The 20,641-nt window shown below is 45.2% G+C and overlaps 2 protein-coding genes across 6 annotated transcripts in view; one reads left to right on the top strand and one right to left on the bottom strand.

Annotated features, from left to right (window-relative positions):
• Positions 1 to 18,771, bottom strand: part of LOC148144622 (uncharacterized) — a 36,980-nt gene extending 18,209 nt beyond the window's left edge. The window contains exons 1-4 of one of the 4 annotated variants that reach the window (XM_087974966.1): positions 18,675 to 18,771; positions 18,443 to 18,548; positions 16,135 to 16,694; positions 1,659 to 3,381 (exon numbers count right to left, since the gene is read on the bottom strand). In XM_087974966.1, the coding sequence (XP_087831092.1) occupies positions 1,885 to 2,976 (1,092 nt within the window). In that variant the 5' untranslated portion in view covers positions 2,977 to 3,381; positions 16,135 to 16,694; positions 18,443 to 18,548; positions 18,675 to 18,771 and the 3' untranslated portion in view covers positions 1,659 to 1,884. Of the gene's footprint in view, positions 1 to 1,658; positions 3,382 to 4,073; positions 4,186 to 7,198; positions 8,275 to 16,134; positions 16,695 to 18,442; positions 18,549 to 18,674 lie in introns of those variants that run through there. The other 3 variants (XM_087974967.1, XM_087974965.1, XR_015751532.1) reach the window with 3 other exon arrangements.
• The window catches only part of LOC122543549 (uncharacterized), a 178,136-nt gene extending 158,352 nt beyond the window's left edge, over positions 1 to 19,784 (top strand). Inside the window, exons 1-3 of one of the 2 annotated variants that reach the window (XR_015751531.1) lie at positions 10,130 to 10,212; positions 11,178 to 11,307; positions 18,497 to 19,784. The gene's annotated coding sequence lies outside the window, so the exon portion shown is untranslated. Of the gene's footprint in view, positions 1 to 10,129; positions 10,213 to 11,177; positions 11,308 to 18,496 lie in introns of those variants that run through there. The other variant, XR_015751530.1, reaches the window with a different exon arrangement.
• The last annotated feature ends 857 nt before the right edge of the window (positions 19,785 to 20,641 follow it).

Genomic DNA, 20,641 nt, shown 5'->3' with positions numbered 1-20,641 from the left:
GTGTTCTTGGCTCTGCTGGATTTCTGCTGAAGCTTTAACCCCCCCCAACTAAACCTTCCAAAACAATGAAACATTCAATCAATCACGGCCCAACCCACAGTCTCCCAGCTTGTCAACCAACCAGACATGTAGTCATAGCAGGGAATTGTCAAAAATATAGAAACAAAATTAGAAATAAATAGGTGCTTGTGCTTAATGTTTGTTCATTAGGAAGTAAACCAGAAATAGGGGTCCCCATGAACTCTTGATAGTGCCCTACACAACTTCCACCTCTGCCCTGTACAGGACAATGTTAGAGAGAATATCTGGGCAAGATGGGGTTTAGGGTTCACTCCTATGTAGAACTCCAGGGAAAGTGTAGGAAGAGGGTCGGCGGTCAGTCATTTAGAGACAGTTGTGAGTGTGTTGCTGGAAGAGCACAATTAGTCAGGCAACATTCCTGATGAAGGATTCTGGCCTGAAATGTCGATTTTCCTGCTCCTCAGATGCTGCCTGACCCACTTTTTCCAGCACTACACTCTCAACTCTGATCTCCAGCATCTGCAGACCTCTGTTTCCCATTTGGAGACAGTGCCTGGGCTCTCATCGATGTGCAGGACTGTTCTCAGCAGCATTTCAATGAGCCGAGATAGTTTTTAATTAGTGTAAACAAAAGGCGTGATCAGGGTTGAAACAGGTCTTTGATGTAATGTTTTTATTGGGACCTCGAGATCTCCTTCGGATAATCCGATATCCAAATCTCAATTATCTGAATAATCAAGGTTCCTCTGTATACAGCACAGAAATAGAATTTTTCTCTTTCTCATCCATGCGTGTGCACATACACACACGTCATGAGGGTGAATTTGTATTTGCAGATACATTCTATTTTGCTCAAAAAATGCACAATCTGTAGACAGGCAATACAGGTAATATTTTGTAAATTTCACTTTGGAAATAGAACCAGTCTGACTCAAGATTGGGATACAGAGATTCTGACCTCACACCTTTAATGCATTGTCTGAGCTGAGATGTCACCTTTTATTATAAAACCTTAAGTTATCTCAAGGAGGTGACTTCCAAGTACTTCTGGGATTTACATATTAATGATATCTGCAACCCATTCTAAAAGATGGAACAATCCAGGTTTGTTCAATAGATCATTTCAGTGGCAGGACACTATAATGTTTTGCAATAAATTCTGTGCCTCATGATCTTAAACTCCACAAATACCCAATGAAGGAGCAGCGCTCTGAAAGATAGTGCTTCCAAATAAACGTGTTGGACTACAACCTGTTGTTGTGTGATGTTTAACTTTGTCCACCCTGCCCCAAATCTTATTTCGTTTGTTCTGAATGGCATCAGGGTTCTTGACTGGTTGGAATGTACTCATCTCAGCAATTGCAAAGTATTCCATCATAACCAGCCTTGTGCAACATAGACAGTCGACAAGGGAGTCCAACGATGGGTTACTCACCACAGAACACTGACCCACTACTGTGGTTATAAGACAAGATTTTTTTGTATGGCTGTTCGGGAGATATGGTGGTGCTAAGATAACATTTAGTGGGCTAATAATCCAGACCCTCAGGCTGACACATTGAAGGTTGGGCTAAAATCCGACCAAAACAGTTAGAAGAATTTCAATTCCATTAATAAAGTCAAATTATAGCCTCAGGAGCAGTTTAAATTATAATTTAAACAAAAATTAACAATTATGAATACTACAACTTTATTAGGGTAAAGTTAAACAAAATAGCTTAATTAATAGCAATAATTTAAGCCCTTTGAAGAGGCCGACAGGGAGCAAAGATGGGGTGGTGGGGGGGATAGATGTGAGGGAGAGACCGTCCAGTCCCGCAGAAACCAAATAAAAGCCCACATACTGTCATAACAGGCAAGGGTTCAGTCCTGGGAGTGACCCACAGCAGCGTCACCAGGGGGATCTGATTGTTTGGAGCACTGATGCCCCCGCTGGTGCCTCCGCAAGTTGCTGGAACACGCAAACCTGCGCCCACATTCTGCGCAGGGGAAGGGCCTTTCCCCAGTGTGAACCCGCTGGTGCTTCAGCAGGTCAGAGGAATCACTGAATGCTTTTCCACACTCAGGGCAGCTGAAGGGCCTCTCCCTGGTGTGGATCCGCCAATGGGTCTGCAGGGTGCCAGCTTGGGTAAAGTCCTTCCCACATTCGGGACAGCTGAAGGGCCTCTCCCCGCTGTGGATCCGCCGATGGGTCAGCAGGTGGGAGGACTGGGTAAAGCCCTCCCCGCACTCAGGGCAACTGAAGGGCCTCTCCCCCGTGTGGACCCGCCGATGGATCAGTAGGTTGGAGGCCTGGGTAAAACCCTTCCTGCACTCGGGGCAGCTAAAGGGCCTCTCCCCGGTGTGGACCCGCCGGTGGGTCAGCAGTCTGGAGGCATAGGTAAAGCCCTTCCCGCACTCGGGGCAGCTGAAGGGTCTCTCCCCAGCGTGGACCTGCCGGTGGGCCAGCAGGTCGGAGAAACAGCTGCAGGCTTTCCTACACTCTGGACAGCTGAATGGCCTCTCCCCATTGTGGACCCGCCGGTGCCTCAGGAGGGAGGAGGAATTGGTGAAGGTCTTCCTGCACTCGGGGCAGCTGAAGGGCCTCTCCCCGGTGTGGAGCCGCCGGTGGGCCAGCAGGGTGGAGGTCCGCGTAAAGCCCTTGCCACACTCTGGGCAGCTGAAGGGCCTCTCCCCTGTGTGGACCTGCTGGTGCTTCAGCAGGGTGGAGGAACTGCTGAATGCTTTTCCGCACTCAGGGCATGGAAACGGCCTCTCCCCTGTATGAACCCGCCGGTGAGTCTGGAGGTTGGAGGAATCACTGAAGGCCTTCCCGCACTCAGGGCAGGAGAATGGTCTCTCCCCGCTGTGACTGCGACGATGAATTTCCAGGGCAGACGGGACACAGAAACCTTTCCCGCAGTCGCCACATTTCCACGGTTTCTCCACAAGGCGGGATCCTTCGGGTTTCTCCATGGCCGAAGCTTCAGCTGCACACAAACGCGTGTAGAGCTCCTCCTTGCCGTGAATTCCACTTTCCACACACTATAACTGTTTCAGGCTCCACACTCAGTGCGCTGCAACAGTAGGGTCTCTCATCCAGTCTCACTGATGCTCAAAACATACTCAAACAGGAACCAAAGGGCTTTGCTCCTTCTTACAGAATCATAGTTGGAAATCGTTACTGTCCCAATGGATTGAGTGACTGTCAGACATTGACGTGAAAGTGAGGACTGCAGACGCTGGACAGTCAGAGTCGAAAAGTGCGGCGCTGCAAAAGCACAGCAGGTCAGGCAGCATCTGAGGAGGAGAGTCAGTGTTTCAGGCATAAGCCCTTCACCTATTGATTTTGAAACTTCAATCTTTAAATCTTTAAATAATCTGTAAAAAGCGATTACAAAAGTCATCACTGTCAGAACAGGGTAGAAATTCAGAACAAGTAATCCTACTTTCTGCGGAACATTCTTTTCTCTTGTTAGTCCACAAAATTGAAAGCACCATCCCACTATCTCTCTCCCCCTCTTGGCCCACGTCCCTTTCAACCCTTCCTATTCATATACCCATCCAGATGCCTTTTAAATGTTTAGATTTTACCAGCCTCCACCACTTCCACTGGCAGCTCATTCCTTACACGCACCACCCTCTGAATGAAAGAGTTGCCCCTTAGGTCCCTTTTAAATCTCCACCCCCACCCAAAACCTATTACCGTGTAATTCTGGACTCCCCCCAACCGAGGGAAAAGACCTTGTCCATTTACCTTATCCATGTCCCTCACGATTTTATGGAAGTCTATAAAAGGTCATCGTTAGTTTCTGACACTTGAAGGAAAATGGCCACACCTTATTCAGCTCAAATCCTGACAACATTGTTGTAAATCTTTTCTGAACCCTTTCAAGTTCAGACAACATCCTTCCTATAGGAGAGAGACCAGAATTGCACACAATTTTCCAAATGTGGATGAACCAATGTCCTGTACAGGTACAACATAACCTCCCAAATCCTGTACTCAGAGGATTGGGAAAGTTTTCAAAACCCAGAAAAGACAACTGGAAAGAATGGAGGGACTAACTGACCTTTTGAGACTCAGCTTGGAGGTATCAACACCTCTGGGAGAATAGGGGAAGGAAGCCAAATGTGCTGGAGCCAAGGCGGAGGAAGAACAGAGGATACAAAGCTGGTTTGAAGCTGCAATGAGGAATAGTGCACGTGCTGTACTTGTACCTGTTGCATTTACTTGTGGGAATTGGGTGCATTTTGAAACGGAAAACAGGAACGGTATCTACCCCTCCACCCTCCCAATTGTACCAGCCACCACCACTTCCTTTGGCAGTTTGTTCCATGCACGCACCACCCTCTGCGTGAAGAGGTTGTCCCTCAGGTCCCTTGTAAACCATGCCCCTCTCACCTCAAACATATGCTGTCTAGTTTTGGACTCCCCTACCCTGGGGAAAAGACCTTGGGTGTTCATCCTATCCATGTCTCTTACAAAGATCTATACGGTCACCACTCAGCCTCTGATGCTACAGAGAAATTATCCCTGGCCTATTCAGCCTCAAACCATCCAACTCTGGGAACAGCGTTAAAATTTTTTTTTACGACTACTTTCAAAGTTTCACAAAATCTTTCCTATACCAGGGAGGTCAGAGCTGAACGCAATATTTGAAAACTGGCCTAACAAATGTTCTCTACAGCTGCAACATGATCTCCCAACTCCTGTAATGAATGCTCAGACCAATAAAGGGCAGCATGTGAAACACCTTCTTCACTATCCTGTCTACCTGAGACACCACTTTCAAGGAACTATGAACCTGCACTCCAAGGTCTCTTTGTTCTGCAACACTCCCCTTAACTGTGTCAGTCCTGCCCGTATTACTTGACCAAAACATACCACCTCACATTTCTCTAAATTAAACTCCATCTCCCACTCCTCAGCCCATTGGTCCATCTTGATCAATTCTAATTTATAGGTAACTCTCCTTTCTTACTCCCTCAAAGCTGAAAATCTCCATCCCACACACTCTCCCTCCATTTTCACTTTGCTGAACCTAATCCCTGCTGTACCTTATCCAGAAGGGTCTGGCTCATGCTGATTAACAGGCCCACACTGAGAGGAGATGGAATTGATACATACAGAATACTGAACAGCCTGGACAGAGTGGATGTTGGGAAGATGATTCTATTAGTAGAAGAGACGAGGACTCAAGGGCACAGCCTTAGATTAAAGGGAAGACCTTTTAGAATGGAGATGAGGAGAAATATCTTCACCCAGAGAGCAGTGAATTTATGGAATTCATTGCCATAGAAGGCTGTGGAAGTCAGGTTGCCGAGGATATTTAAGACTGAGACAGATGGGTTCTTGAGTATCAAGGGGATTGAGGTTTAGGGGGAGAAAGAGGGAAAAGAGGTCTGAGAAACTTATCAGCCATGATTGAATGATATAAGCAGATCTGATGGGTTGAATGGTCTAATTTCTGCTTCTACGTCTTATGGTCTCTTGCTGTACTGGACACAGAGGGTGAGCATTGGAAGCAGGAGTAAACAATTTGGAGTTTGGAGCATGCCCCAGCATTGAATAGATCATGGCTGCATATGAACATCCCATACCTAGGTGAATAGGCTGGGACATTTTCACTGGAGTGTAGGAGGTTCAGAGGTACCTTTATAGAGGTTTATAAAATCATGAGGGGGATAGATAAGGTGAATGGCGGGTATTCTTTCCCGAGGGTGGGGGTTTCAAGATTTGGGAGAAAATTTTGAACGTGAATAGAGAAAGATTTAAGAGACTGGAGGAGGACTTTTTTTTTTAAGAAAGAGTGATTTGTGTGTGGAATGTCCAGAGGAAGTGGTGCATGCAGGAATAGTTACAAAGTTTAAAAGATGTTTGAGTAAGTACATGGATAGGAAAGGTTCAGAGGAAAGGTTCAGGTCCAAACACTGGCAGTGGGACTAGTTTAGTTTGTGAACATAGTCAGCATGGACTAGTTGGACTAAAAAGTGTCTGTTTCTGTGCTGTGTGACTCTGTAACTGTTCTGTACTGATCTTAAAGCCATTTTCTTGCCTTCCCCCAGAACCATCCACTTCTTTGTTGTTCAACAATCAGACGAACTCAGCTTTGAATATATTCAGTGAGACATCCCCACTTCTGAACTCAATTCCTCTTGCTATTACACCACTTGCCTTGCTGATTGTTTGCTGCACCTGTCTGACAAACTGGCATTGACTGATGTAAAAGGACTCTGAGGCCCTTTTATACATCCACAAATCATTCCTGATGAAGGGCTCATGCCCGAAATGTCGACTCTCCTGTTCCTTTGATGCTACCTTGCCTGCTGTGCTTTTCCAACACTACACTTTTTGACTCTAATCTCCAGCATCTGCAGTCCTCACTTTCTCCACATCCCAATATATCACAATTTAAACAATACACCTCCTTTCTGTTTTTCATTCCACAGCAAAGGTTATAACTTCACATTGTGGTCTTCTCTCCATCGGGAAGACTGAGTGTAAACTGGGTAATGGCTCACCAAACATTGCAGCTGGGTTCGCAGAGGCCGACTAGATTTTCCAGTCACTACCCATTTTAATTCCCCTTCCACTCCCTTCCTGACATGACCATCTTTGGCCTCCTCCATTGCCACAATGAACCAAACCGCAAGTTGGAGGAACAACACTTCACCTTCCGCCTGGGCAGCCTACAGCCCAGAAGACTCAACGTTGAGTTCTCCAATTTCAAAAAAAACTCCTTTCCCACAACCACCCCATGAAGGAGCGACGCTCCGGAATCTAGTGCTTCCAATTAAACCTGTTGGACTATAACCTGGTGTGCTATTTGTAACTTCGTACACCCCAGTCCAACACCGGCATCTCTAAATCCCTTCCCATCCCATCCCCCGACTCCATTCCCAGCCCATCCCCCTCCCTTTCACTCCTCCCTGGCATCAACCAGATTCCACCCTCCCATTGACCAACCAGGTCGTACCCTCAGTACCTGTCTTCACCCATCCCCACTTAACCACCCTGCCCCCGGCACCCCCTTTATCTGCAGCTCGCCTTACACACTCTCCCCCCGCGCCGTGAAGACTTTTCCAGAGTCTGTCCCCTCCCTGGATTCACTCCCTTTCCTTTCAAGTCAACAATTGGACCCCAGAATGAAAAATAAATGGAAAAGGGGACGAGTTAAGAGAGTGCAGTACTCACAGATCTTGCACAGTGGAAAGAATTTGTAGTCTGGGTGAAGCTCAAACTTCAGAGAGAGAAAGAGAGGAGCAAGAACAGCAGCTTCAGCAATTCATGGTCCAACTTCCGCACTCAGACAATGGAGTGGCTCTGGGGGAGGACCAGTCTCCTTCCGGTCCTCCAGGGCCCCCTACTGGTCAATGAAAAGACGATCGCGCGCCTTTTTTTTGCAGACAGCGCTGCGCATGCCCAATGTTTTGCTGACACTGGCGAGCGTGCGCAGTATGCTCTATCGGGATGCTGGTGTTGCTGACAGATTTTAAGTGTCCAAATGTCAATAGGAAAAAAAAGGCTAGAGCCACAATTTTTTTCCCTGTGGCTCGATAGTTTTTTCCTTTTGCATTTTGTCTGGCTGCTCAACTTTTGTATGTCTTTTCTCCTTGTTGAGTGGGTGGGCGGCATGGCGGGAAGACCAGAACTGGAGGGCATAGGTTTAGGGTGAGAGAGGAAAGATTTCTGAGGGTCCTTAGGGGCAAGTGTATGGAATGAGCTGCCAAAGGAAGTGGTGGAGGCTGGTACAATTACAATATTTAAAATGCATCTGAATGGGGATATGAATAGGAAGATTCAGACGGATATGGACTAAATGCTGGCAAATGGGTCACTAGATTAATTAGGATATCTGATCGGTGTGGACAGAAGTTTGTTTCTGTGTTCTACAACTCTATGACTCAATTTTTACATAATCAGAACCAATTTTATGAGACTAGGAATAGGCCATTCACCCTTTCCAGCCTGTCCTGAGCTGTGGCCTATCTATGCATATTTCTGCAAGGTTCAGGAAGATTTCAGCAGCTCATTTAAAAAATTTAACATGCTTTCAGACTTTAACGATGTTTCTGAATATATCATTTTAGCTAGTCTCATTTTTAAAGATCAGACGTTTGTCACCACTCCCGATTCCCAGTTTAGTCATCACCATGCATTGTCTCTCTCCCTTCTGAGAAGGGCTTGATACAGCAATCAAAGAGGGCTCGAGGCATGAGAAAGACCAGGGATGTGGTGCACTGGGGAGAAAAGAGAGAGAATGCATACGGAGCAGAAAATGGATGCGAGGTAGAGAAACAGAAAATGGACAGGGGTAGAGGGTGTGCTTAGAGAAAGACTGGGGTGGGGGGGAACAGAGGGTGGGGAGAAGAGGAGGACGACTTGCAGGCAGAGGGTGTGGGTGGCAGAGAATGGGGCATCAGAGATTGGGGGAGGGGGCCGAGAGAGAGAGAGAATGAGGGGCAGAGGGAGATAATAGGGTGCAGAGTGTGGGGAGAGAGAGAGAGAGAGAATGGACAGGGGACAGAGAATGGGTGGAGAGAAAGAATAGATGGGGGACAGATGGAGAGCAGAGGGTGTGGGGGGGAGAGGGAGAAATGCATGAGGAGGCAGAGGGTGGGAAGAGGGACTGGACAGAGATGCAGAGGATGGGGGGGGAGAGAAAGAGAGAAAATGGACGGGGCTGCTGTGGGTGGTGGGTGGAATGGATGGGGGCACTGTGGGTGGGGAGAAATCAGATGGCGCTATGGGTTGCGAGGAATGTATGGATGGGGCACTTTGGGTGGCGGTGGTGGAATGAATAGGGGGAAGCTGTGGTTGGGGGTGGGGAATGGACGGTGGTGCTGTGGGTGAATGGGCGGGGGCACTGTGGGTGGTGGACGGAATGGGATGTTTGTGTCTTGGAGGTAGGGGCTGGTGGTGAAAGCATCCCAGCCACTCCCAGCATCTCCTTCTCTACACACATGCAGTGGAAAGTTTTGAGTCTGGGTGGGATGCTGTTCGGAGGGTCAGTGTGGACTCAATGGGCCGAATGGCCTGCTCCCACACTGTGGGGATCCTATGATTACAAGAGCTGTAAAACCAGCAACTTCTAATTGGTGAAGTAAAAGACTAGGAACTAATCTTTAAGCAGTTTTCCATTTATTCACTCGATTTGCTCTTTCAACATTACTTGAATTTAAGGTGTTCCATTGTAGTGTTTAATTATGATCCATGAGAAGCAGCATCCAGTCTCATCTGAGTGCAGAACCAACTCAACTGACTGAACAAGCGTAACAACTCTTCTGTCTACTCTTTAGATGTGACATCCTCTCCCTCTCTCTCTGTTGACCCAACAGGACCCAACTTACTGTCCAAGTTGTTACGCATGGGCGGCACGGTGGCACAGTGGTTAGCACTGCTGCCTCACAGCGCCTAAGACCCGGGTTCAATTCCTGCCTCAGGCGACTGACTGTGTGGAGTTTGCACGTTCTCCCCGTGTCTGCGTGGGTTTCCTCCAGGTGCTCCGGTTTCCTCCCAGAGTCCAAAGATGTGCAGGTCAGGTGAATTGGCCATGCTAAATTGCCCGAAGTGTTAGGTAAGGGGTAACTGTAGGGGCATGGGTGGCTTGCGTTTCGGCGGGTCGGTGTGGACTTGTTGGGCCGAAGGGCCTGTTTCCACGCTGTAATGTAATCTAATCTAATCTAGGATTACCAGAGCTGGAAGTACTACTCTCGAAATATGATTGGCTGATCTACAGTTTGTTTGTGCTGCATAGCATAAAGATTTAAAAGCTGCTAGCCTGATCTCGCACAAAGCACAACAGACTGTTCACCCGTGGCTGTGCAGAGGAGAAATTTCACAAAATAACAACACTTACCAGTCCCACTACACTGTGTTACCCATAGGGGAGGGGGAGGGGAAGTACAGTGTTTTACTCTCAGGCGTTGGAGGGGAGGACACAGTTTCAGGCAGTGTGTGCAGTTAAAATTAAACCCTGTGCTTTTTTTGTCTTAAAAAATTCAAACTGCATTGACTTGGGGGAATAAAAAAATGAAGAAAAGGGAGCTCAGAAAGTGTCCTCCCCCCACCTGACACACACACTCACACACAATTCCCACTGCTCAACCAGAGACACTGCTCCCCCCAAGTCCAGGAGTAAATGCTGTAAAGGTGGTGTTGATAGTGAGGAGGATGGTCTCCAGCTACACTCTGAGATCGATTAGCTGGTAAGTGGGGCCAAGCGATGGAATTTAATCTCCGGGCATTCTGGGAAATTTAATAAGGAAGGAAATACCCAATAAATAGTAGGTTCCTACAGAGTGCTGAGCAACAAAGGGACCTTACTGTCCAAGTCCAGGGATTCCCAAAGGTGTCAGTACAGGTAAAACAGTGGGGAGGCGGGAGGTGAGGAAGGCATAGATTTGTACATTTTCACACAGAGGGTGACGCGTGTGTGGAATGAGCTGCTAGAAGAAGTAGTGGAGGCTGGTACAACTACAACATTTAAGAGGCATCTGTATGTGTATGTGAATGGGTAGGGTTTAGAGGGATATGGGCCACATGCTGGCAAATGGGGTAGATTAATTTAGGATATCTGGTCAGCATGGACGAGATGGACTGAAGGTATAGTTTCTGTACAACTCTCTGATTCTGTACAACTCTCTGACCATCCACTTCATTTTGAAATATTTTCACTGCTACCGTGGGCGGCACGGTGGCACAGTGGTTAGCACTGCTGCCTCACAGCGCCAGAGACCCGGGTTCAATTCCCGCCTCAGGCGACTCTCTGTGTGGAGTTTGCACATTCTCCCCGTGTCTGCGTGAGTTTCCTCCGGTTTCCTCCCACAATCCAAAAATGTGCAGGTTAGGTGAATTGACCATGCTAAATTGGCCGTAGTGTTAGGTAAAGAGGTAAATGTAGGAGTATGGGTCTGGGTGGTATACGCTTCAGCGGGTCGGTGTGGACTTGTTGGGCCGAAGGGCCTGTTTCCACACTGTAAGTAATCTTGCAACACCCTGTCAGAAAGCTCCAGGTCCTGACACCTCCTTCCTCACGTCTCCTGTGTATTTTAAATCAATAATACCTATGGTATGTTACTGGGTTAGTACTTTAAACACACAGACACATACAATATAATCAGAATTTCTATTCAGTACAGACAGTGATGACTTCTTTGAACTTTGTTTACAGGGTATCAGAAGGGGAGGATCTGCAGACCAGAAATCTCGGAAGAAATTCCATAACAAGATCTGACAGGGTCACTCAATATCATTGGGGGTTTGAATCTGGAAGGAGAAATCTATTCTACCTACTTCAAAAGGTACTGGACATCAGTATGACTAGATAGACAGGAACACAACAGTGAACTGAGCTTTAACCGTTACACAGACTGTGAGAGAGTGTATCAGATTAGATTAGATTCCCTACAGTGTGGAAACAGACCCTTTGGCCAAACAAGTCCACACCGACCCTCCAAAGAGTAATCCTTTTCCCTCTGACTAATGCACCTAACACTACGGGCAATTTAGCATGGCCAAATCACTTGGCCTGTACATCTTTGGACTGTGGGAGGAAACCGGAGCACTCAGAGGAAACCCACACAGACATGGGGAGAATGTGCAAACACCACACAGACAGTTGCCCGAGGCTGGAATCAGACCTGGGACCCTGGCGCTGTGTGGCAGCAGTGCTAACCACTGAGCCACCATGCCACCCATTAGTGAGCTGACTATGGGAAGGAACTTTAACTAGTTACACAGACTGAGAGAGAGAGAGCTGGGGCTATTTTCTTTACCCTGGAGCATCAGAGTCTGAGGGGTGACCTTATCGAGGTTTATAAAGTCATGAGGGACATGGATAGGGCGGATAACCTAAGTCTTTTTCCCCAGAGTGGGGGAGTAGAAAACTAGAAGACATAGGTTTAAGGTGAGAAGGGCAAGATTTAAAAGGGACTTAAGGCAAAACGTTTCATGCAGAAGGTGGTGCATGTATGGAATGAGCTGCCAGATGAAGTGGTGGAGGTGGATACAATTACAAAATTTAAAAGGTGTCTGGGTGAATACTTCAGGTTTAGAGGGATATGGGGCAAATGCTGGAACTTGGGACTGGGTCAGATTGAGACATCTGCTCAGCATGGATGGTCTGTTTCCATGCAGTGTGACTCTATAAGTCTATAGCTCTATGACTGAAACCAATCTTTTTACTAATAATCTTGCTGCTGGTTTTTTTTTAGTGCACCCAGTTTCAGGAGATTTGTGTTGGTAAAAGTGGCATATGCCCCCTATTCTGGGAATTCTGGAAAATATAAAGGGGCTGTTAAAAGTATTTTAATTTTGGGAATACTGGGTCTTGTGAAAGCAAGGCATTTTCAGAGAAATTCTCCACAACTGGCGGACTAGTTTTCCCATGGAATGTTACACAGATATTAAAAATGTTACATTCTGTAAAACATTTTCCTGAAAAATGGAGTAGAATTCAACTTGCTAATGTGAAACAAATGTTGGAGAGAAAGGAAACTGCCAAGATCAAAAAGGTTGATGAAAGTCAACACTCGTCAGATAGTTTTTCTGTTCTAGACACATTCACTGGAGACACCAGAAGAGGGGCATCTCATACCTCGTCCTTCAATTAGTTTTGAAATATTGTTTGTGTATCTTAATTGTTAAGTCGTACCGAGTACATAGAAAGATGGCTGTGGTTGTTGGAGGTCAGTCATCTCTGGTCCAGGATGTGTCTACAGGAGTTCATAGGATAGTGTCCAAGGCCCAATCATCTTCATCAACGACCTTCATCCATCACAATAACTCATCTCCAAAAGAGATAATCTGACCACTGGCCCGTGATATTCAACAGTTTTACGGTCACTAAATATCCCACTATCAACATGCTTGGGGTTTACCATTGATCAGAAACTCAACTGGACTAACCACATATACAGAATGGCTACAAGAGCATGTTACAGACCAGGAATGCTGTAGCGAGTAACTCACCTCTTCCTCACTCTCCCCTGCTCCCCCCCAACCACCCATTGTTCTGACAAACGGGGAGACCAATCTTTGGTCAACCCTGGAGGACCGGAAGAAGACTGGTCCTCCTGCCAATCAGAGCCCCCCATGCAGAAGATGGACCCTGAGCTTCTGAAGCTGTTGCTGCTCCTGTCTCTCTCTGAATGAAGATTGAGCTTCATCCCAGACTGCAACTTCCTTCCTCTGTCTAACAACTGTGAGGACAACACTCTCCTTTCTCACCCTCCCCTCCTTTTCCATTTCTTTTCTCATCCTGGGGTTCAATTGTTGATTTGTCGGAGCTGGAGGGAAAGCAAGTCAATCCAAGGAAAGGTACAGACTCTGGAAACGGTTGCTCTCGATCTGTGTTTATTAATGACATTGACAGGCTTTGTTTCCTCAGCTTGACACATTTATTTGTCTGGCAAAAAGGATGACTTCTTGATCTGCCATCAGGACAGATGCGAGAATATTGAATCTGCATGAGAAACAGGGTGCTGGTCAGGGGTCAGATTCCCTCTAAGAGCTCTTTGTAAGAGCTTGTTGATTTGATTTATTGCCACATGTACCACATTCAGTTGGTGGAGTTGTGGATAGTGTGGAGGGCTGTTGTAGTTTGCAACGAGACATTGACAAGATGCAGAACTGGGCTGATGGAGTTCAACGTGGAAAGGTGTGAAGTCATCCACTTTGGAAGGTTGAATTTGAATCCAGAGGACGGGGTTAAAGGCAGGATTCTTGGCAGTGTGGAGGAACAGAGGGATGTTGGGGTCCATGTCTGCAGATCCCACAAAGTTGCCATGCAAGTTGATAAGGTTGTTAAGAAGGCGTAGGGTGTGTTTGCTTTCATTTGCAGGGGGACTCGGTTTAAGAGCCTATTCTGTAGCTCTATGTTAGACCACACTTGGAATATTCTGTTCAGTTCTGGTTGCCTCATTGTAGGAAGGATGTGGAATCTTAGAGAGGGTGCAGAGGAGATTTACTAGGGCCCTGCCTGGGCTGGAGGGCATGTCTTATGAAGAAAGGTTGAGGGAGTTAGGGCTTTTCTCATTGAAGCGAAGAAGGGTGAGAGTTGTCTTGATAGAGATATACAGATGTTGAGAAGCATAGATAGAATGGATAGCCTTGCCAGAAATGCCTATTATGAGGGGGCATAGTTTTATGATATTTGGAGGAAGGTTTAGGGGAGATGTCAGGATAGGTTCTTTACTCAGTTAGTGGTGGGTGCATGGAATGCACTGTCAGCAGAGGTAGTGGAGTCACATACATTAGGGTCATTTTAAGCAACTCTTGGATAGGCACATGAAACCTGTCAGTTAGTCTGATCTTAGAGTAGGATAAAAGGCCAGCACTACATCAAGTGCCAAAGAGCCTGTACTGTTCTTTGTACGTAAGTACAGTCAAACGTTTCGATTTGTGAGCAGGACAGTCAGATCCTAGAAAACAAGGACATGCAGGTCATACTGTGCTTAGACAGAACGAGGTACACAGGGTTACGACCGCACAGGAGATGCACAAAAGCAAGGTCAACATTAGTTTTCAAATTTTAGAGCTCCATTCAGCAGTCTAATAATGGCAGGGAAGAAGCTATTCTTGAACCTGTTGGTGTTTGTGTTCAAGCTTCTGTATCTTCTTCCTGACAGAAGAGGGTATAGGAGATCATTACCGGGGTGGGAGGGGACTTTGATGATGTTGCCAGCTTTTCCATGACAATGAGAAATGAAGGTGGATTCCATGGATGGGAGGTCGGCTTCCATGATGGACTGTGCTGCACCAGTGATGCACCTAAATACAATGCTTTCTGTGGTGCATCTGTAAATGTTGGTGAGGGCCCTTATAGACATGCTGAATTTCTTAAGCCCCCTGAGGAAGAAAAGGTGTTGTTGTGCCTTCTTGACCATTGCATGGGTAGATATTTCGCCAGGAGAAAGTGAGGTCTGCAGATGCTGGAGATCAGAGATGGAAATGTGTTGCTGGAAAAGCGCAGCAGGTCAGGCAGCATCCAAGGAACAGGAGAATCGACGTTTCGGGCATTAGCCCTTCTTATTTCGCCACTCCTTTCTCATTCTTTCTAACGTCTTTATTTGATGCAGTCACACAGTCAGTTTCATACCTTGTGCTAATACTTTTGAAAGGACTTCTTCAGAAGGATAAAATGTGTCGAGGGGCAAAGACAGTGTACGTATTAAATATTTAAACTTGATTATATTTTACTGAACAGAACAGCTTATAAATGGTAAAATGGGTAAACTTAACAGGCATTATGAAGGGTGAGAGTGTGCAGTATTTCGAGGTGCATGGTAAAACAGGACTGAGTCTGCACGACTTTGACAAGAGGAGGTCATGTCTGACAAATCTATTTGGATTCTTTGAGCAGGTAATGGGTACGTTAGGCAAAAGGAGAGCCAGTGGACATGAGCGGTTTAGATTTCCAGAAGGCCTTTGACAAGGTGCTTTTCAGGAGGCTGCTAAATAAGAGTCCCTGGTGTTTGGGGTAAGGTACTGGCACGGACAGAGGATTGGCTGATTCTCAGGAGGCAGAGATTTGGCACAAAGGGTCTTTTTCAGGATGGGGCAGGTGGAGTTCCGGAAGGGGTCCATGCTGGGAAGGCTTGGACAGGCCAGGAGAATGGCCAGAGAAGGGGCAGATGGAATTCAATGTGGTAGAGTCTGAGGTTATGCATTTTGTGGGAAGACCAGAAGCAGAGACTATTTTCAAAATGGGAAAGGCTTCGGAAATGTGAAACACAGAAGGACTTGGGAGTCCCAGCTCAGGATTGACAGATGACACTAAGGTCGGTGGAGTTGTGGATAGTGACGAAGGATGTTGTAGGTTACAGAGAGACATAGATAAGCTGCATCATCTCAGCTCTTCCTCCCTGCATTGTCCCAACCATGCAAAAATCCATCCAACTGTGTCTTGAATATACTTAATGAAGCTGCCTCTACAACTTCCTCAGGCAGAGAATTCAATAGATTCACTAGTTTCCAGGAAAATCAGTTCCTCCTCATCTCTGTCCTAAATCTACTCCCCCTAATCTTGAGGCCTAGTCTAATCCACCAGAAATGACTGGATAGAGTAGTGCTTCATCCCCACAGTGCAATGAATTCCCACTTTCCACCAAAATCCTGGATGTACTCACTCAGTTGCTGTCTCACAAATTAAAGATTTCATTGCAACTTATTCTGCTTCCAGTAAGGGCAAAACACCTTGGAAAGCTGCTCTCAAAGTCCGGTGTTCACAGCCACACTTCTGCTTTCACCGAAGACGATAGAGTCATCCAGCGTGGAAACAAACCGTTGCGTCCAACTCGTCGTGCTGACCAGATATCCCAAATTAATAGAGTTCCTTTTGTCAGCATTTAGCCCATATCCCTCTCTTCATGTACCCATCCAGGTGCCTTTTAAATGTTGTCATTGTACCTGCCTCCACCACTTCCTTTGGCAGCTCTTTCCAGACATGCAACACCCTCTGTATGAAAAGGTTGCCTCTCAGGTCCCTTTCCCTCCTTAAACCTGTGCCTCTCTCGCTCTGGACTCCCGTACCCTGTGGAAAAGACCTTAGGTATTCAGCCTATCCATGCCCCTTATAAACTTCAATAAGGTTGTTAAAGTACAGATTTGAGACGGCCCTGGGAATCCCTTGTGAACTGAACCTGTAAGCCTCTCTTGGTTTGTCCCGGAGATCGTACTCTTTGGAAGTCTGAAATAAAAAAAACCTCTTACAGACAGTTTATTTTAATTTTAGTCACTTAAAGCATAACACTGTTACTGAGAAGCTAAACTAACTGGGTTCTAATAACCCAGGAGAGTAGGATATCAGCTGTTCAAGACCCCTGGCAGGCTACTCTGCTGTACTGTCTCAAACAGGCTTCATTTATACAAAAAGTTTACAAAAAGCACTGCATGTTCTTAATTAGACAGATAACAGTAAAAGACAATAATTCATAAGGAAGAAAAGTGAATTGACAGATCTGTGCGCACTGTGATCACTCCTACAGACCTTGAGCTATCCGTCAGGTGGGAAAAACAAATCCAGCCGAGTTAGGTATCTGCTGGTGAGATAAATTCCTATAAAGTAGTACCAGTCTAAATTAAGTGGGAGATGTCATAAGGTAACCTTGCATAGCTCACATATCTAGGTAAAAACAATGACTGCAGATGCTGGAAACCAGATTCTGGATTAGTGGTGCTGGAAGAGCACAGCAGTTCAGGCAGCATCCAAGGAGCTTTGAAATCGACGTTTTGGGCAAAAGCCCTTCATCAGGAATAAAAGCAATTAAAAGCAATTTATTCCTGATGAAGGGCGTTTGCCCGAAACGTCGATTTTACTGCTCCTCGCTCACATATCTGATACACTGGTTTTACAAAATGGCTTCTTAGCAAGGAGGGCAAACATTTGACCATAAAATGACTTGCTGACAGATTGTGTCAGAATCTCTTCAATGTTAGGTTTAGAACAATTTTAAGTTGGGAGCAGACTCTTGCTTTTTATCTTAAGCCCTGAATCATTTTGTACCTGAGGCTGAAATGTTCCCGTAAAGTTGCATTTAAACTGATTCATTAGTCTCAAATTAAACATGCTTTCTTTTCAGGGTTGTGATTCAAATTCAAATAAGACATAAGATCTGATTAGTTAGAATTGACAGTGGGGCAGTCTGTGAAGTTTTAGAGTGGTGTGCAAGAACAGCAAGTAAGTTAAAGCTTCATCAATATTACCTTTTACAGAGTTTGCATTTCATAACCAGTAATGGCTACTCAAAATTATCAAAGTCTCGAACATACAATTAAATTCAATCCATAGCAAGTAAGCACAAAGAGTTAATTTTCTACTGGCTTCAGCAGTCCCAGCGATAAAATGGTCTCTCTGTCTCTCTCTCTCTTTCTCTCTGTGTCCTTTTGAACTCTCAAGTCAGGGACTTGTAACAGAAAAGATGTTTTTCCCTCTGTGTCTGCCTAGCTTGCAAGGGGTAATAAGAATCTGTTATAATTGATAGGATCTGACCGTCAATTACAAGGCTTTCGATAGTACCGAGTTTCATTTCAGGGTCAGAATCAAACACTGTCGTGAATTTCACAAGGGAACAGCCGTGAATGTTATCACTCGGTGTCCTGTTTACACAGATTCACTGATGTTAAGGCAAGTGTTCTTAATTGCCTTCGAGCATCCTGTTATCACTTGGTGAGAACAGATGTTTTTATCTTCTGCATAACATGGGTACCCCCTTTTTTTTCCCGGAGCCTCCTTGCCTGTCTATTTTTTAGTGTGCAGCAAATGTGTCCTATAATTCAACATTACATTTTAGTCTAAACGTTTAAAGGACAAGTTTTAAGGCTACAGACTTGCTCAGCCTCGTCTCAACCACCAGCAGAAATGACTGGATAGGGTAGGGCTTCATCTCCACAGTGCAATGAATTCCCACTTTCTACCAAAATCCCAGATGTACTCACTCACTCAGTTGCTGTCTCACGAAGGAAACGTTTCATTGTAATTTCTGCTTGCAGGAAGGGCAAAACAGGAAGCTGCTCTGAAAGTCCAGTCTTCACAACTACACTTCTGCTTTCACCGAAGACGATTAGAGTCATGCAGCACGGAAACAAAATTCACATAATTTTGTAAAAATCTAACTACTATGTACTAACTAAAAAAAAAGAAAAAATGTTAATTCTAAAGTTAACTAACCTTTTAATGACTTTGTTGGTGACTGCTTTTTGTAGGAAAGCATTTGAATATTTGGTTGCAGCATGGAGGTCTACAGTTTTAGCTGATCCTCTAGATTGGTATCCGTCATTAGTGACCTTAAGGGCGTCTTGATTTTGATTAAATAGGAGAATGTAGATTCACTGCAATAAGTGGTTGAAAAGCAAGAAAGCATTTTTCGTGCATGTTACCAAAGGCATGGGTATTCTATTGCATTTTTCCAAATTTCAATCGGATCTTTCTTAGCATCAAATAAGTACTTTAGAATGTCATCTTCTGAAAGATCAATCTGTAGTTCTTTAGGAGCCTTGGAGACATCAACCAGGTGAGATTGAAATGCTAATTTGAGTGTGATGTCATGATTCTCAAAGTCAGAGAACCTTTCATTGCATTCTCCAATTAATAAGTCTATAACAGCTGCGTATTCTTCAAATGATTTGCAAGAATCCTCCTGTTCATCAATGACCTTTGCTAACTGGGAAAAATGTTCATCCGAAAATAAAATAAATGTTGATACGGTTAGACTGTGTAACTATTCTCAAATTTCACTTCAAATGGAAAGCCACGTGCACTGTTGTCATAAGTTGATAAACACTGGTGTACTGGATACCCACAGGCTCTCGCCAACCAGCCTTGGGCAGTAATGGCACCAGTCAGGCGGGGAAGATAACGTACGACACACACACACAGACAGACAAAGACCCACATGCACACATATATATTGTGTGTGGTGAATTTTTTTGATACAAAGTTACATTGCACTTTGCTCAAAAACCACATAGATTCATGTCGAACTCTGAGCTCAAAAACTGCATGAATTTATGTAAAACTCTGTTATTTCACTTTTTAGATTGGAATCAATCTAAACATCAGGTCATAGACAGAGAACACAGGGGGCTAACACCTTCAACACATTGTCTAGCTATCACCATTGTTAACAGCTAACCTGAGAATGCAACTTTAAAAAAAAGGGTTTTGTGATTTACACATGAAAGAAGTGAAACTATGACTGTATTCTAACAGATGAAAGGCTTAACAGACAATCAATTCTTCAATGTATAATTTCAGTTACATCACACTGCAAATTTTTGCTATAAATTCTGTGTTACGATCGAGCCCTCCACAATCACCTGATGAAGGAGCGTCGCTCCGAAAGCTAGTGCTTCCAATTAAACCTGTTGGACAATAACCTGGTGTTGTGTGATTTTTAACTTGGTACATTCTACAGTTGCATTATAACTAAATCATGAGCATAGCAGGTGTCGAAATAGCCCTTGTGACTTACCAAATTTTTAATTGCCCCGGTCAGTCTGTGAGGGTTATTTCGTTGAATTTTCTTTTACTCTCTAGTATTTTAAATACATTCATTTTAAGATTAAAATAAAAATAATAAAGGACGAAAAAAACATAAAAGATTTGTTCTGCAAAATTTGGATTCATTCAAAAGGCCACACACAATGGCTTAGAAGGCCGCAGGTTCTAAACCCTTCCTATTCATGGACCCATCCAGATGCTATTTAAATGTGATCATTGTGCTAGTCTCCACCACTTCCTTTGGCAGCTCGTTCCATCACGCACCACTGTCTGTGTGAAAACGTTGCCCCTCAGGTCCCTTTCCCCTTAAACCTCTGCCCCTCTAGTTCGGACTCCCCTACCCTGGGAAAAAGACTTTGGGTATTCACCCGATTCATGCCCCTTTACACTTCAATAAAGTCACCTCTCAGCCTCCCGATGCTCCAGGGAAAATTATCCCTGGCCTATATGCCTTTCCTTGTAGCTCAAACCCTCCAAATCTGGTAACCGCCTTGTAAATCTTTTCTGAGCACTTTCAAGATTTCACAACATTCTTCTATAGGACAGAGACCAGAATTACATGCAACTTTCCAAAAATGGGCTAACCAATGTATTGTACAGCCACAACATGATATCCCAACTCCTTTACTCAATGC

The sequence above is a fragment of the Chiloscyllium plagiosum genome, unplaced genomic scaffold (assembly GCF_037043375.1).
Source record: "Chiloscyllium plagiosum isolate Xiang-an unplaced genomic scaffold, Cpla_swu_hap1 HiC_scaffold_27, whole genome shotgun sequence".
Taxonomy (NCBI): domain Eukaryota; kingdom Metazoa; phylum Chordata; class Chondrichthyes; order Orectolobiformes; family Hemiscylliidae; genus Chiloscyllium; species Chiloscyllium plagiosum.
This window is presented reverse-complemented; position numbering and strand designations above follow the sequence as displayed.